General features: G+C 39.1%; 1 protein-coding gene across 3 annotated transcripts in view; it reads left to right on the top strand.

Moving 5' to 3' along the window:
* The window catches only part of COG2 (component of oligomeric golgi complex 2), a 51,320-nt gene that overhangs the window by 13,846 nt on the left and 23,291 nt on the right, over window positions 1-14,183 (top strand). For all 3 annotated transcript variants that reach the window (XM_011933321.1, XM_011933320.1, XM_011933322.1), the window contains exons 2-7: window positions 3,069-3,230; window positions 4,362-4,427; window positions 6,766-6,846; window positions 8,091-8,194; window positions 12,182-12,290; window positions 12,863-13,042. In XM_011933321.1, the coding sequence (XP_011788711.1) occupies window positions 3,069-3,230; window positions 4,362-4,427; window positions 6,766-6,846; window positions 8,091-8,194; window positions 12,182-12,290; window positions 12,863-13,042 (702 nt within the window). The remainder of the gene's footprint in view (window positions 1-3,068; window positions 3,231-4,361; window positions 4,428-6,765; window positions 6,847-8,090; window positions 8,195-12,181; window positions 12,291-12,862; window positions 13,043-14,183) is intronic.

Below are 14,183 nucleotides of genomic sequence, written 5' to 3'. Positions count from 1 at the left end.
CAGTTTCCATGTAGTTGTGTGGTTTTGAGTGAGTTTCTTAATCCTGAGTTCTAATTTGATTACACTGTGGTCTGAGAGTCTGTTATGATTTTTATTCTTTTGCATTTGCTGAGGAGTGTTTCACTTCTAGTTATGTGACCAATTTTATAATAAGTTCAGTGCACTGCTGAGAAGAGTGTATATTCTGTTGATTTGGGGTGGAGAGTTCTGTAGATGTCTATTAGGTCCTCTTGATCCAGAACTCAGTTCAAGTCCTGAATATCCTTGTTAATTTTCTGTCTTGTTGATCTGTCTAATACTGACAGTGGCGTGTTAAAATCTCCCAGTATTATTGTGTAGGAGTCTAAGTCTCTTTGTAGGTCTCTAAGAACTTGCTTTGTGAGTCTGGGTGCTCCTGTATTGGGTGCATCTATACTTAGGATAATTAGCTCTTGTTGCATTGATCCCTTTACCATTATGTAACGCCCTTCTTTGTCTCTTTTGATCTTTGTTGGTTTAAAGTGTGTTTTAGATTAGGATTTCAACTCCTGCTTATTTTTGCTTTCCATTTGCTTGGTAAATATTCCTCCATTCCTGTATTTTGAGCCATGTGTGTCTTTGCACGTGAGATGGGTCTCCTAAATACAGCACACCGATGGGTCTTGACTCTTTATCCAATTTGCCAGTCTGTGTCTTTTAATTGGGGCATTTAGTCTGTTTACATTTAAGGTTAATATTGTTATGTGTGAATTTGACCCTGTCATTATTTTGCCCATTAATTAATGCAGTTTCTTCATAGTGTCGATGGTCTTTACAATTTGGTATGTTTTTGCAGTGGCTGGTACCAGTTTTTCCTTTCTATGTTTAATGCTGCCTTCTAGAGCTCTTGTAAGGCAGGACCTGGTGGTGACAAAATCTCTCAGCATTTGCTTGTCTGCAAAGGACTCTATTTCTCCTTTGCTTATGAAGCTTAGTTTGGTTGGATATGAAATTCTGGGTTGAAAATTGTTTTCTTTAAGAATGTTGAATTTTGACCCCTAGTCTCTTCTGGCTTGTAGGGTTTCTGCAGAGAGATCTACAGTTATTCTGATGGGCTTCCCTTTGTGGGTAAGTCGACCTTTTTCTCTGTCTGCCTTTAGCATTTTTTCCTTCATTTCGGCCTTGGTGAATCTGACGATAATGTGTCTTGGGGTTACTCTTCTCAAGGAGTTTCTTTGTGGTGTTTTCTATATTTCCTGAATTTGAATGTTGGTCTGTCTTGCTAGGTTGGGGAAGTTCTCCTGGATAATATCCTGCAGAATGTTTTCCAAGTTGGTTCCATTTTCCCTGTCACTTTCAGGTACACCAATCGAATGCAGATTTGGTCTTTTCATCTACTCCATATTTCTTGGAGGCTTTATTCTTTCCTTTTTTTTCTTTTTTCTCTAATCTTGTCTTCTCACTTCATTTCATTAAGTTGGTCTTCAGTCTCTGATACCCTTTCTTCTGCTTGATTGATTCGGCTGTTGATACTTGTGTGTGCTTCACAAAGTTCTCATGGTGTGTTTTTCAGCTCCGTCAGGTCATTTATAGTCTTCTCCAAACTGGTTATTCTAATTAGCAATTCATCTAACCTTTTTTCCGGGTTCTTAGCTTCCTTGCATTGGGTTAGAACATGCTCCTTTAGCTTGGAGGAGTTAGTTATTACCCACCTTCCAAAGCCTACTTCTGTCAGTTCGTCAAAGTCATTCTCCATCCAATTTTGTTCCCCTGCTGGCGAGGAGTTGTGATCCTTTAGAGGAGAAGTGGTGTTCTGGTTTTTGGAATTTTCAGCGTTTTTGTACTGGTTTCTCCCCATCTTTGTGGATTCATCTACCTTTGGACTTTGATGTTGGTGACCTTTGGATGGAGTCTTTGAGTGGACGTGCTATTCCTTTCTGTTTGTTAGTTTTCCTTCTGACAGTCAGGCCCCTCTGCTGCAGGTCTGCTGGAATTTGTTGGAGGTCCACTCCAGACCCTGTTTGCCTGGATTTCATCAGTGGAGGCTGCAGGACAGCAAAGATTGCTGCCTGTTCTTTCCTCTGGAAGTTTCATCCCAGAGGGGCACCTGCCAGATGCCAGCCAGAGCTCTCCTGTATGAAGTGTCTGTCGGCCCATACTGGGAGGTGTCTCCCAGTCAGGATGCACGGAGGTCAAGGACCCATTTGAGGAGGCAGTCTGACCCTTACCAGAGCTCATATGCTGTGCTGGGAGGTCCGCTGCTCTCTTCAGAGCCATCAGGCAGGGACGTTTAAGTCTGCTGAAGCTGTGCCCACAGCCACCCCTTCCCCCAGGTGCTCTGTCCCAGGGAGATGGGGGTTTTATCTGTAAGTTCCTGACTGGGACTGCTGCCTTTTTTTCAGAGATGGCCTGCCCAGAGAGGAGAAATCTGGCAGTCTGACCACAGCAGCCTTGCTGAGCTGCAGTGTGCTTCACAAGCTCCTGAACATCTTGTTTGGTGGAATACTCAACATCCATGTAAAACATGAATGCAAATTTATATGGATTATGAAAAGACATCCAAGTTGTATTGTTATATGGGGAAAAGCAGTTTACCTACAACATGAATATTAAGATTCTGTGTGTGCATGTGACACATAAAGAAACATCTGGAAGGATGTGAATCACAGTGTTAGGTAGAGAAAAAAATAGTGCTTATCTCTACAGCATGAGAATTTGGGTGATTTTTTCTTTTACTCTGATGGAGATTTTTAATATAATTCTTTGTTGTTTGAAACTTTTACATTGAACATTTGTTACTTTAAAATTAAGGGGAAACGTTTCTATTTTGAGAAGAACCTGATTGAATTGTGTTGTTTTGAAAAAGAAGTTCACTTTTAGAACTTTAGGCAACAGGAGAGGATGTTGTCTGTCAGGGGCCACCCTTCTTGGCACCTTTATAAAGCGGACAAACACCTTCATACTTTGATGTATGAAGACACTTTCTTCCTGCAGCAGCATGGCCTTGTAAACGAATGGAATGGACTTTCTTACTCTTTCTTCCATTTCATTTGTATATGTCACTGTGATGTTATTGCCATAACTTTTTCTTCTCTGATTTTATTTTTCAGGAAGATTTCGATGTCGATCATTTTGTGTCTGACTGTAGGAAGCGGGTCCAGCTGGAAGAACTGAGAGATGACCTGGAGCTCTACTATAAACTTCTTAAAACAGCCATGGTCGAACTCATCAACAAGGATTATGCAGATTTTGTCAATCTTTCAACAAACCTGGTAAACTTTCAATCCACGGTTCCATTTACACACATACAATTTCTTTCTTACTCATACTTATTCTTAGAAGTGTTGTGTGTTTTTAGAAACCTTTTAGTTGAGATCCTCACAGAAATTTGAAGAGATCACTAATCTCATCAATAAAATAACCAAACTTTCTTGATATACAATTTTGCTTTTTTACTTATTTAAGACTATTCTAGATTGAATATTTTTTGAATTTGATATTATTAAAAAGCAAAGGCTAGTAATAGCAGAGTGGTTGTTTTTGTTAGCTACTGATTACTGTGAAATCTCTCTGGTTTAGATCAGTTTGCAAGAGCAAATATCAGCTGTTCTTAAGGAAATGTTTAATTTACTTTCAGATACATATGCTAGCCAGAGCTAGATTGAGAGAACATTGGCCAATATTGATCGTTAGGAGGCTTGGTTTTATAAAATGTAAGAATAGTTTGCCTTGAGCATATCAGCTGTTTATAAAAGTAGGTTAGAAGTGCTTATGTTTTAATGCTCCCAAAGTTAGCCTTTTGGTCATCCTGTTCCTATTTTATTTTACTTTTAAAACTCTCTCCAAAGAAGTACAGGAAGTAGCCATCTCCATGGAAATTTTAAGTAGCATTAAAATTAATGAGCCATATTTGCATCTGGGGAATGTACATCTAAGATAAATGTTGTGGTGGGATTAGAAACCTAGAAATTTTTATTTCCATTCTATTTCATTTGGATTTTTCTCAAGGGTTATAATGGTTAGGACAGATAGAGTCCTTGAGACTTTCACATCAGCTGGTTGAATATTGTAAATTACAGACAGATAGCTCTTTATCTCCAGTTAAAATTTCTCAAATTCATTAAAATATTTTATTCAGAGGCAAATTGTGCCTAAGAAAGCTTTTATTTATTATGACTTCTTTTATTTTTATAGTTTTCGTGTATGTCAAAGGTTTTTTCACATTCTATCAACAATATTTATTGTAAAATAACATGTTATTTAGTTACTTAGCAATATATGGTTGTTCATTTTGTTGTACAGAAGGAATAACCTAAGTCTAGCACTGCACTGATCATTAAATAGATACTTAGCTATTACTCTTGATTGTGAAGTGTATGTGCCAACATGATCTCTGCCTTTAGGTTGGCATGGACAAAGCCCTCAACCAGCTTTCTGTGCCTTTGGGACAATTACGAGAAGAGGTTCTGGTAAGTTTCCCAAATAACATTAAACAGTTTACCATAAAGCATGATATGCTTGTTTACCCCTCCAAAAAAGAATTCCTTTAATCTGTTAGATTGTTGTTTTTTGTTTTTTGAATGTTTAGTAATTATAATACCCTCAGAAAAGTTGTAAATCATTCTCTATTTTTTGCGTGTGATACTATAACCAAAAAAATTTATGTTTGATTTGAAGATGACAGATTCTTGGAGTATATAGCTTTAAAATGTTGGGGGAGGAGAAGGCTGTTTGAAAACTCAACTTGTTACTATTAGCTCACTCATATGTAGGTAGTCACTAATTTAAGAATAGTTTCTATTTTAAAAATTTATAGTTTTACAAATATTTTCTCAAATAATACTTTATATATTGTTAGGTTCCTAGACTATCCGCAGAAGCTCTTTAAACCCTAATGTAACTGAAGGATAATATACAATTAATGTAATAACTAATTGTGTTTATTTTAATGGTCCTATGAGATAATGTCTGCTGTAATGAGTTGGGACTCCCATGTCTAAGCCATTGGAGACAGGGACTCCATCCGGATGAACAGTAGAAAAGGAAGTTTTGACATCATTTTCAACAGAAAAGTGTGCTACCCTGTCCTGTCCCTGCTGGTCCACCCCACAGTCTGTGTCAGGCACTGTGACTTCCATGCTGTCTTAGCCTTGAGGAACTGTCATAAACTTGGTTCATTGCACCATTATTACCTGTGTATGTCACCACTAGATCATGCGCAGCTTGTGTAGCCTTATGCACTTAGCCCCTAAGACAGTCCCTGGCACATAATAGGCTCACAGTAGGTGACATACATAAACATTCAGTGCATGTGTAGTGCTGAAAAAAAAAAGCAGAATAATAGCAATGTCAGTGTTTAGAAGTCCATAGGAATGGCAGGCAAGAAATAACTCTTAAAAGAGAGGTCTCGAGTTGTGCCTTGAACTAGCAAATATTTTCAGATGTTTATGTCTTGTTTGATTTTTTCAAAAAGCTTTTAAAGTACTTCTTCTTGCCATGGAAGGAAAATTGTTTTTGTGATCCACTGTTGGATTCCCAGATTCCACACTCTGGGTGGCTTTTACATGGCTCTTGGGTGGCTCTTCTGCCTTCCTTTCAGTGTACCTCTTCTTACCCCCAGCCTTGGAGATAGGGTGTTTTCCAAGCCTCAGTCCTCAGCCTTCTCCTCTCCTCTCCCGTCCTGTCCTGTCCTGTCCTCTCCTCTCCTCTCCAAATTGCCTCCCATGGAGGTGGATTCACTTTCCTGAATTCTGCTCTGTCACTGTTGACTGCTCTGTCACCTGCAGGCTCTAGTCTTTACCTTGCCACCTGCCAGCACCATATGCTCTCCTTCTTTCCACAGCTGTCTCTATAGCCATCTTTTTCCTGATTGGTTTAGCAATAGACCTGTTCTTCCTTTTTGACCTCCAACTCATGAAGCTACTCTGTGAGATTCTGCAGTCACTGAGAAATGAGACTATTTCTATGAGACTATTTCTATCTTTTTCACCATTGCATCCTCATTGGCTTGCACAATAGCTGACATTTAATAGGTATTTCATAACATTTGTGGGATGAATGAATTCACTTTTCTATAGAATTTTTGTGATTTCTCCAGTTTATTCTAGCTTTTCCATTACTTTCATTTTGGCCCTAATTTCTGATTAATTCATTAGCTTCTGGACATGTTTCTCCACCTATTACCTCTCCCTTTTCCTTGCCTCCTGTTCTTGACTTCTTGCTTCTGAATTTTCCCAAAACAACTTTTTCATGATATATTAGTACTTAAAATGTGTAGAATCTAGTCTAAAGGTATTATCTAGTCATAGCCCTCTTGAATTAACCCTTCCTGTTTTATTTCTGCTTTTGCCCAAATTGAAGCCTGCAGTTACCCCTGGATGTATTCCTCACTGGTTCTGAAATATGTCATAACTGTTCTATCTTCCTGCCTTGTCTTCTGATAATCTTCTCTCTACGCTTGTCAGCATCCACAAACTTTTAGAATCTACCTCAAGTCTCATCTCCTCCACCAGACACCCTTATGTTTTGACTCAGGTTATCCTTTCTTTACCCTGACCACCTGTGATGCTCGTTGTGTATGCATTAATTTTCTTTCGGCAGCCGATCCTGCATGACCTTGGCTTTATATGTCATTTTCCCCCTAAATCTTGAGACACAAACAGCAATTGTGTCTAATATTTTGTAATTTGTCAATATCTGTGTAATACTGGCCTGTAGGTGTTAAGTCCTGTGGAATTGAATTAAATGTGTAAATTTCATCATGTTATGAAACAATCTCTGCAGTACTTTTTTTTTTTTCTTTTAAAGAGCCTTAGATCATCTGTCAGTGAAGGAATTCGGGCAGTTGATGAACGAGTGTCTAAACAAGAGGACATTAGGAAAAAAAAGGTATACTCAAATATTATAATATTAAAGCATTGATTCACTGTAGCACCTTGTAGTAACAGGCACTTTCAGGCGTACAGTGTGATTTACTCTTCTTGATACCTTTGCAGAGAGGAGTGTGATGTCTCTCTTTTATATTAAAGTGTTTTCTAAATGTATTTATTAGATGTATTTGTGTATTTGTTTTTCTTTTGATAACTTTAGTACCCAAGCACACTTTTTAAAATCTCAAGGGAGAGAAGCCTATTTTAGAGATCTTCTGTCTCTCCTTTAGATCCCTTCTCAGCTTTTGTCCAAAGATTCAAGAATGTAGTGCGTTGCTAGAAAAGATTGTCCACTTCATGAGAGAGGGGATTTTTGCCTGTTTTATCCACTTATATTCCCAATGTGTAGAAGAATGTCTTGGTTCATGATAGATGCTTTGTAACTATTTATTTAATGAATGACTTTATTTTTGTTATTTTAACAATGCGTTTTTATAATGTTCCCTGATAATAATATCTGCCTTGTGTAATAAATGTCTTTAATGAATTGGCACTTAGGTTTATCGGTATATCATGCACATGTAAATGAAGAGGACAAATATGATTGGAAACTAAAAACATGAGAAAAGGATCTTGAGAACATAAATATAGTACCAAAATAAAGGTTTATTTAAGATGGGGAAAAGAGGCCAGGTGTAATGGCTCACACCCGTAATCTCAGCAGTTTGAGAGACTGAGACAGGCAGATTACTTGAGCTCAGGACTTTGAGAACAGCCTGGGCAACAAAGCAAAACCCTGTCTTTACAAATAATACAAAAAAATTAGCCAGATGTGGTGGTGTGTGCCTGTAGTCCCAGCTACTTCGGAGGCTGAGGTGGGAGGATCACTTGAGCCTGGGAATTTGAGGCTGCAGTGAGTCAAGATCACAGCACTGCACTCCAGCCTGGGTGATAGAGCGAGACCCTGTCCTAAAACAGATGGGGAAAAGAAAGAGGGAATAAGGATATAATATAAGAAACCAAAAAAAATAAGTTTTTTTAAATTCTAAAATTGTGATACAATGTTGAAATATGTTTGTTCTAGAAAGCCAAAAGATTTGCATTCTTGGGAATTTAGTGTTATGTAGAAATGCTAAAAATGTAGAATGCTATAGGTAATTTTACATTGACTTTTGACTTTGTATTTTCCTGCACTTAGGATGACAAAATAAGATAATTAAGATTAAACATGACAATAGCTTTATTCTTAATTTTTATTTATAGATGTGTGTATTGAGGCTTATACAAGTTATTCGATCAGTTGAGAAAATTGAAAAAATCTTAAACTCTCAAAGTTCTAAAGAAACATCTGCACTAGAAGCAAGCAGGTAAGTATTTTTTACTAAATAACTCATAAATTAATACTTTACATCCAGGGTAAAAATTTTTTTAGTTAGAACTCATTTCTGATAAAGAAGAAAAATCCCAGTCTATGGCTTAGTGTTTTTAAATGTAGCTCAAGCAAAGCAGAGTGCATGAAATGGTAAAGCTTATACATGTTATTATATAGCCTTGATGGTCGTAGACCACTGTTCCAACACGGCACCTTTCAGGGAGTCAGAGAACGTGTACTTTCTGTAGAAGGTTTTTATTTTTGAAATTGCCTCACCCATGGACTAGTAAAATCCCTATTGACCTTCAAGGTGTGGAAGAGCAGTCATCTTAGATCATTTAGACAGGCCCAGAGTATTCCAGTTGATGTATCTTGAGGTTCAAAATACACGAGTGTTATATCGTTAAGAAATAGTACAGGACACATTTTGCTGAAATTTATAAACAGCAAAGAAAAAGCTGATGAAATAAGCAAAAGATGACAGTTTCCTTTGTTATACTGTAGTGTCTTATTACCTTCCCACACTGAATTTAAAATCAGTCAGATCGTTGAGTGACCCAGAAAATGAATTGAATGGATCCTTATGAACACAAATGGGAAGCCCCATGGTGCAGTGGAAAGAGCATGGGCTTATGTTGCTTGTACCAGCTGGGTAGCTTGAGTCAGGTTACTTCACTCTGTGTGTTGTTATTGTCATCTCTCATATAAGGCTAATAGGAACTTCACTTGCAGGATTGGTAGCCATAGAGTAGACCCTCATACATGTCTTGTTTGGGCCTAACACAAGTATCTCTGAAAGCCACGTTGATAGCCATCATATTTTTCCTTGACTAATATGGGATAAGCTACAGGAAAACCAACCAGGACCAAATGGAATATACCTGTGGTTCAAAGTCCTGATCATACTATCAAGACAAGTTGGATTTCTTAATTTTAGGATTTAGGCTCCTTAAATTCTTAAATTTAGGATTTCAGAATTTTAGATTTGGAGAGACTGTAGAAACAGTATGCTCTGTATCTCTCATTTTATAGATGAGGAGATGAGGCATCTGAAAAGGAAATTATTCTCATGTCCTAGGTCTCTACTTTCTTTCCTGATCGAGATGTTAAAGAAGTGGTCAATCGCTGCCATCTTTTTTCTTCAGCCTGTAGTACTTGTGCTTCTGTCCCTTCTCTTCCCCGTCATCTGCACTCATCAGAGTCCCCGTCAGTGTCAGTTCTGAGAGCCCAGTGGAGCCCTATTCAACTAACTGCTCTGCTTCTGTCTTCCACTCAACAGCGTTGACAGCCACTCCCAACTGTGTCCTCACCTGGCATCTGTGATACCTGCTTCCCCGTTTTCTTTTCTTCCTTCCTTATTCCTACTCTGTTCCTTTGATGGACTCCACTGCCCTTTTTCATGCCAGCTTTCTCCAGGGCACTGTTCTTGGCCCTGTGCTCTTGATCAGCACTTTCTGGGTAACCTCATCCAATCCCATGGTTTTAGTGGCCTCCTGGATGCTGATCTCTTTATCTGCAGACGAACTTCTATAGTCCTCAGACTCATCAGTCTGATGACTGCGGGGAGTCTAGTGGACGTTCTACAGGCACTTCACATTCATCATGTTGAAAACTGAGCTCTCATCTTCTTTCCCTGCCTCCACCAGCAAAAATATTTTACTCCTCCCTTTCATTCCTTGTCTTAGGAAACAGTGCCTTTATTTCCTTCACTAAGCAGGCTAAACATGTTGGGGGAGTCATTGTCTCCTTTTTTTCCCTGCATCTCCTTCTTTCATTCACTAGGCAAGCCCTGGAGAGTCTGCTGCTCTAGCCTCTCTGAGATTGAGAGATGTCTGCCTCTCCCTCTCGGTTCTCCCATTGCCTCATTTCAGGCAGTGACCTCCTGACTGACCTCTCATTTTCTCTAGGACAACTAACTCTGTAGCTGTCAAATGGATCTTGTAGATTTGTCTAATCACATCTTACTATGTGATTGGGAAGCAATGGTTTCCCAGTGTTTTTAGGGTAAATCTTAAACTCCCAAGCTGCTCCTTGCCACTTCTGTATTCTTCACTAAAGTTATTCGGAACTGCTTGTGGTTCCCTGACTGCCCTGAACATTGCTGACTTATCCTTCCTTAATTTTACTATGTATGCCCATTTGTTGTACTAAAAGCCCTTCCTTTAACTTCCACCTCCCTTTCACCTGCCTGATTTCTCTTTAGTCCATCCAAATCTAGCCCAAAACATGCTTAAAGTATGGAAAGGTTCAAAATACTGTGCTAAGTGGAAAAAAAGCAGGTTATAAAACGATATGGATTTGTTTTGTAAAAATTTATTCCTCTCTCTTGTGTGAAATACTGTTGATCCCTCCTGCTTTCTTTAAACCTGTCTCGCTCAGTTCTGTGAAAGTATAAACAAGACACTGCAAGAGTTCCCTTCCATAAAGCTCAATTACAAGACCACCTCTTTTAGGAAGTCTTCCCGGACCTTTCAGATTTAGATGCTCCCTCTCCGTGCATTCATCAGGCCTCCGGGTCACCCACCAGACAACTTACGGTTGAGACTGGAACTGTTGATTGACTTGCATGCCTTCTCCATCAGTCTATAAGGCCCCTGACATCTTTACACCCACAGTGTCTGGAGCTAGTAGGTACCTAAGAAAAGATACCAAACGTCCCCCTCTAGTGGGAAATGGGCTTCTGATTACTTCAGTGATGTCTGTTTCTAGACATACTCTTATATTATTATATTATATTCAGTATGTTATATTCAGTATAATAGACACTGCACTCTTCCTTGCTCTGAATCATCTTTGAGGAGCTTTTCTTAAATTCAGATCTGCAAATCTGAGCTGTAGAGAAGGTAAAACCAGGGCAATATTACTGAATAGTAGATATACCATGCTTGTTAAGCCAAGAAACATTCAGATAATTTATAAATAATCAATTCACACGAGATTATTCAGGAAAGAGTTAGGGATATTCAAGAAAGAGTTAACCTTTTTGGTTGGTCACACTGGGTAGCTCCTGTTCCTCTAAACTAGTTTGGATGCTACAAATACAGAACTGGGTAGACCCCTGATGCTCTCAGTGCAGCGTTTTCTGTGTCCTTATGATATGGACATTTTTCCTCACTCACTGGTGAGCCATCAGTATACACAGGATGCCTCAGTATATACAGCGGGTGATTATACCTTTATACTTCTCCTCTGCTATTTTACTTCTTTTTGAGTGATACTGACACTTGATAATATGTTTGGGGGGGAAAGTACATTTATTATGTTTTGTGCCAGATATGTAAAGAATGCCCTGTCACTAGGACCCAGAGCATATAGGTTGACAGCTGTTGCTGTTTGGTAAATGTGATTTTAAAGTAAGTCGTTACTATTTAAATTTAAAATAAGATATTTTGAGATATTTACTGCTGCTGGAGGGTCAGTTTCATTTATTGAGGAGACAGATGTATTTGGTATTTTAGAAATATTTAGAGGTATTTTAGCAAGGGGAGTGAGGCAGGCAGAGAAGTAGAAAGGATCCAGCTATAAGAAATGGGATGGAAAGAGAAAGAAAGGATAAGGAGGAAGAGGGGAAAGGGGGAGGGGGGAAGAGGGAAGAAGAAGGGAGGTTGAAGCTGAAGAAAAAGGTCATGAATGGGAGAGCTTGGAGTCAGTGGCAGAAACATGTAATTGCATGCACACAGGCCTGGCCAGCTCTGCTGCTGTCTGGTCCCTGTGGGTCAAGGCCAGGCAGCAGCAGCACCTTGTACTCAACAGATTCCCCAGTGCACTTAGAACATGCTGTGCATATGGCTCCTGGGGAACATTGACTGATGGCACAAAAGACGCTTTAGCTTTCACCTTGTAACAAGGTGGCCATGTTAAACACTTTGACAAAAGTCAAAATATAGTGGGTGTGAAAGCCTCTCCCTGCCAGGTGTATGATGTATTCTCGTGGAAATAGAGACCTTAGGGATTACACTTCTATAATTGTTTTCTCTACTAGCCCCCTTTTGACTGGACAAATTTTGGAGAGAATTGCCACAGAATTTAATCAGTTACAGTTTCATGCTGTTCAAAGCAAAGGCATGCCTCTTTTGGACAAAGTAAGACCGGTAAGTGTTGTTTTGGATTTCCACAGTTTGGTGTTTAGGAACTTGCTAAATAATTCTGGTTTAAATTAGTAATATTGTTGATCTAAGGGTTTTGAACCTAGCCTTGCATTTTTTTTTTCAATTTTTAATTTTCTGGGCCCCAGCTTCCTAAGAGTCACACATTATAGATTTTGTGTAAAGACTCAGTCACATTTTCTAGATGATAAGAGTAAAATTAATTTGGAATTTCATGGAATTGGACATATTATATGATGTAGACAATTAATTTATCCAAAGCTCTTAATAGGATTTTAAATCCATGATGTTTCCTAAAGATTGACTCTGTAGCTTAAGAGGAAGATAATTTTTTTCTCATTCTGTAATTCTGTCTACATTCTTCTTTGATGAAGCAGAAATTTACTTATAAAAAGATTGGCGTGGGGGGGGTTCATTGTTATCTCCAGGAAAAGTTATTATTTTGATTTTATATATGTCATCATCTATTGGTGTAAGAGGCTTGTTATGTGTCTATTTGCAGTTTCAGAAATTGCTCTAACTAGAGCTTTTTTTTACTTACCCACCTTTTCTTGCAGCGTATAGCTGGCATTACAGCCATGTTACAGCAGTCACTGGAAGGCCTCCTATTAGAAGGCCTTCAGACGTCTGATGTCGACATAATACGGCACTGCTTGCGGACTTACGCCACGATCGACAAGACACGGGATGCGGAGGCCTTAGTTGGCCAAGTACTAGTGAAACCATACATAGATGAGGTCTGTGCACCTCCTTCAACAAACATTCATGAGCTTCTGCTCTGTCTTTGACTCTTTACTGGGTGTGAGGAAGATAAGAAGAGAGAGCAGAGATCTTACTGGAAAGATTCTCAGTTCCTACAGTACCAGCTGTAAGGAAGGCTTGGTCTCCGTGGGTTACAGTTGGGAAGTAATGTTACAATGCCAGGAATTGGGCGTGCCCTCTCAGGTTTCCTAGCAATGCTGTGGCTCGGGCTTCAAGGGCGACATTCTCACCTAGGGAGAAGGTGTGCATCCACGTGTTTTTAGGTCAATTTCATGGCAGGCAGTTGTTCCTCAGTAGTTGTTAAAAGAATGTTTTCAAACCACTGGTCTTATGGGTGGACTAAGCAGGGTGGACAATTAAGCAGTGACAACACTGCAGTATACGAGGAAGGTGCAGAGAGTGCTGTGAGCGTGGAAAGGTGCGTGAGTGGGGTAGACAGTGGCACCCTCAAGTCTTCAGGGAATAAATGACATTTGGCCCAAGTCTTGAAAAATACGGAGGAGTTTGCTGGACCGGGAAGGTGAGAGGAGGAATATTCAAAGATCAAGGGCTTTTATAACAAATTAGCTAAGTAATACCTTAAATCTAGAACTCGGCTATGCAGTATCCTTCACCTATTAGGTTATAGTTAAAATATAGGAAGTAAGTGTATCCCGCTTCTGAGCAGCCAGAGTATAGATTGTGCCATATAAAGTTGCTGATACTCAGCAGTTTCTGACATACAAAAACAGCAGCTTCGCCTGCTTCAGACTGAGAGAAGTCGCGGAGCCCATCCTCAGTGTTTGGGGACTTGCCTCCAGTGTCCTGTCAGTGTGAATGTTCTGACTGTGGTTAGTAAATACAAACATGATACTCACATGATTTCAGGGTGAAAGTCTTTTATTTTTTAAAGTGGAAAGTTGAGACTCCCAATGATAAAAGTGAAATTTAGGGACTAATTTTAATAATTTTTTGGCTTTGTTAAGATTACTAAAAATAAATGATCTTTCAGTTCTGTTCATATCCTGTTATATTCCATAGCTGTCTCTATGGGGGTGAAAAAATTACGTACATTATTTCTTTGTCAATAAGTGAAAAATTTGTGTGTGTGTGTGGTTTGGGGGACAGGGTCTCACT

Source organism: Colobus angolensis, unplaced genomic scaffold, assembly GCF_000951035.1.
Source record: "Colobus angolensis palliatus isolate OR3802 unplaced genomic scaffold, Cang.pa_1.0 Scaffold126, whole genome shotgun sequence".
NCBI classification, from domain to species: Eukaryota; Metazoa; Chordata; class Mammalia; order Primates; family Cercopithecidae; genus Colobus; species Colobus angolensis.
This window is presented reverse-complemented; position numbering and strand designations above follow the sequence as displayed.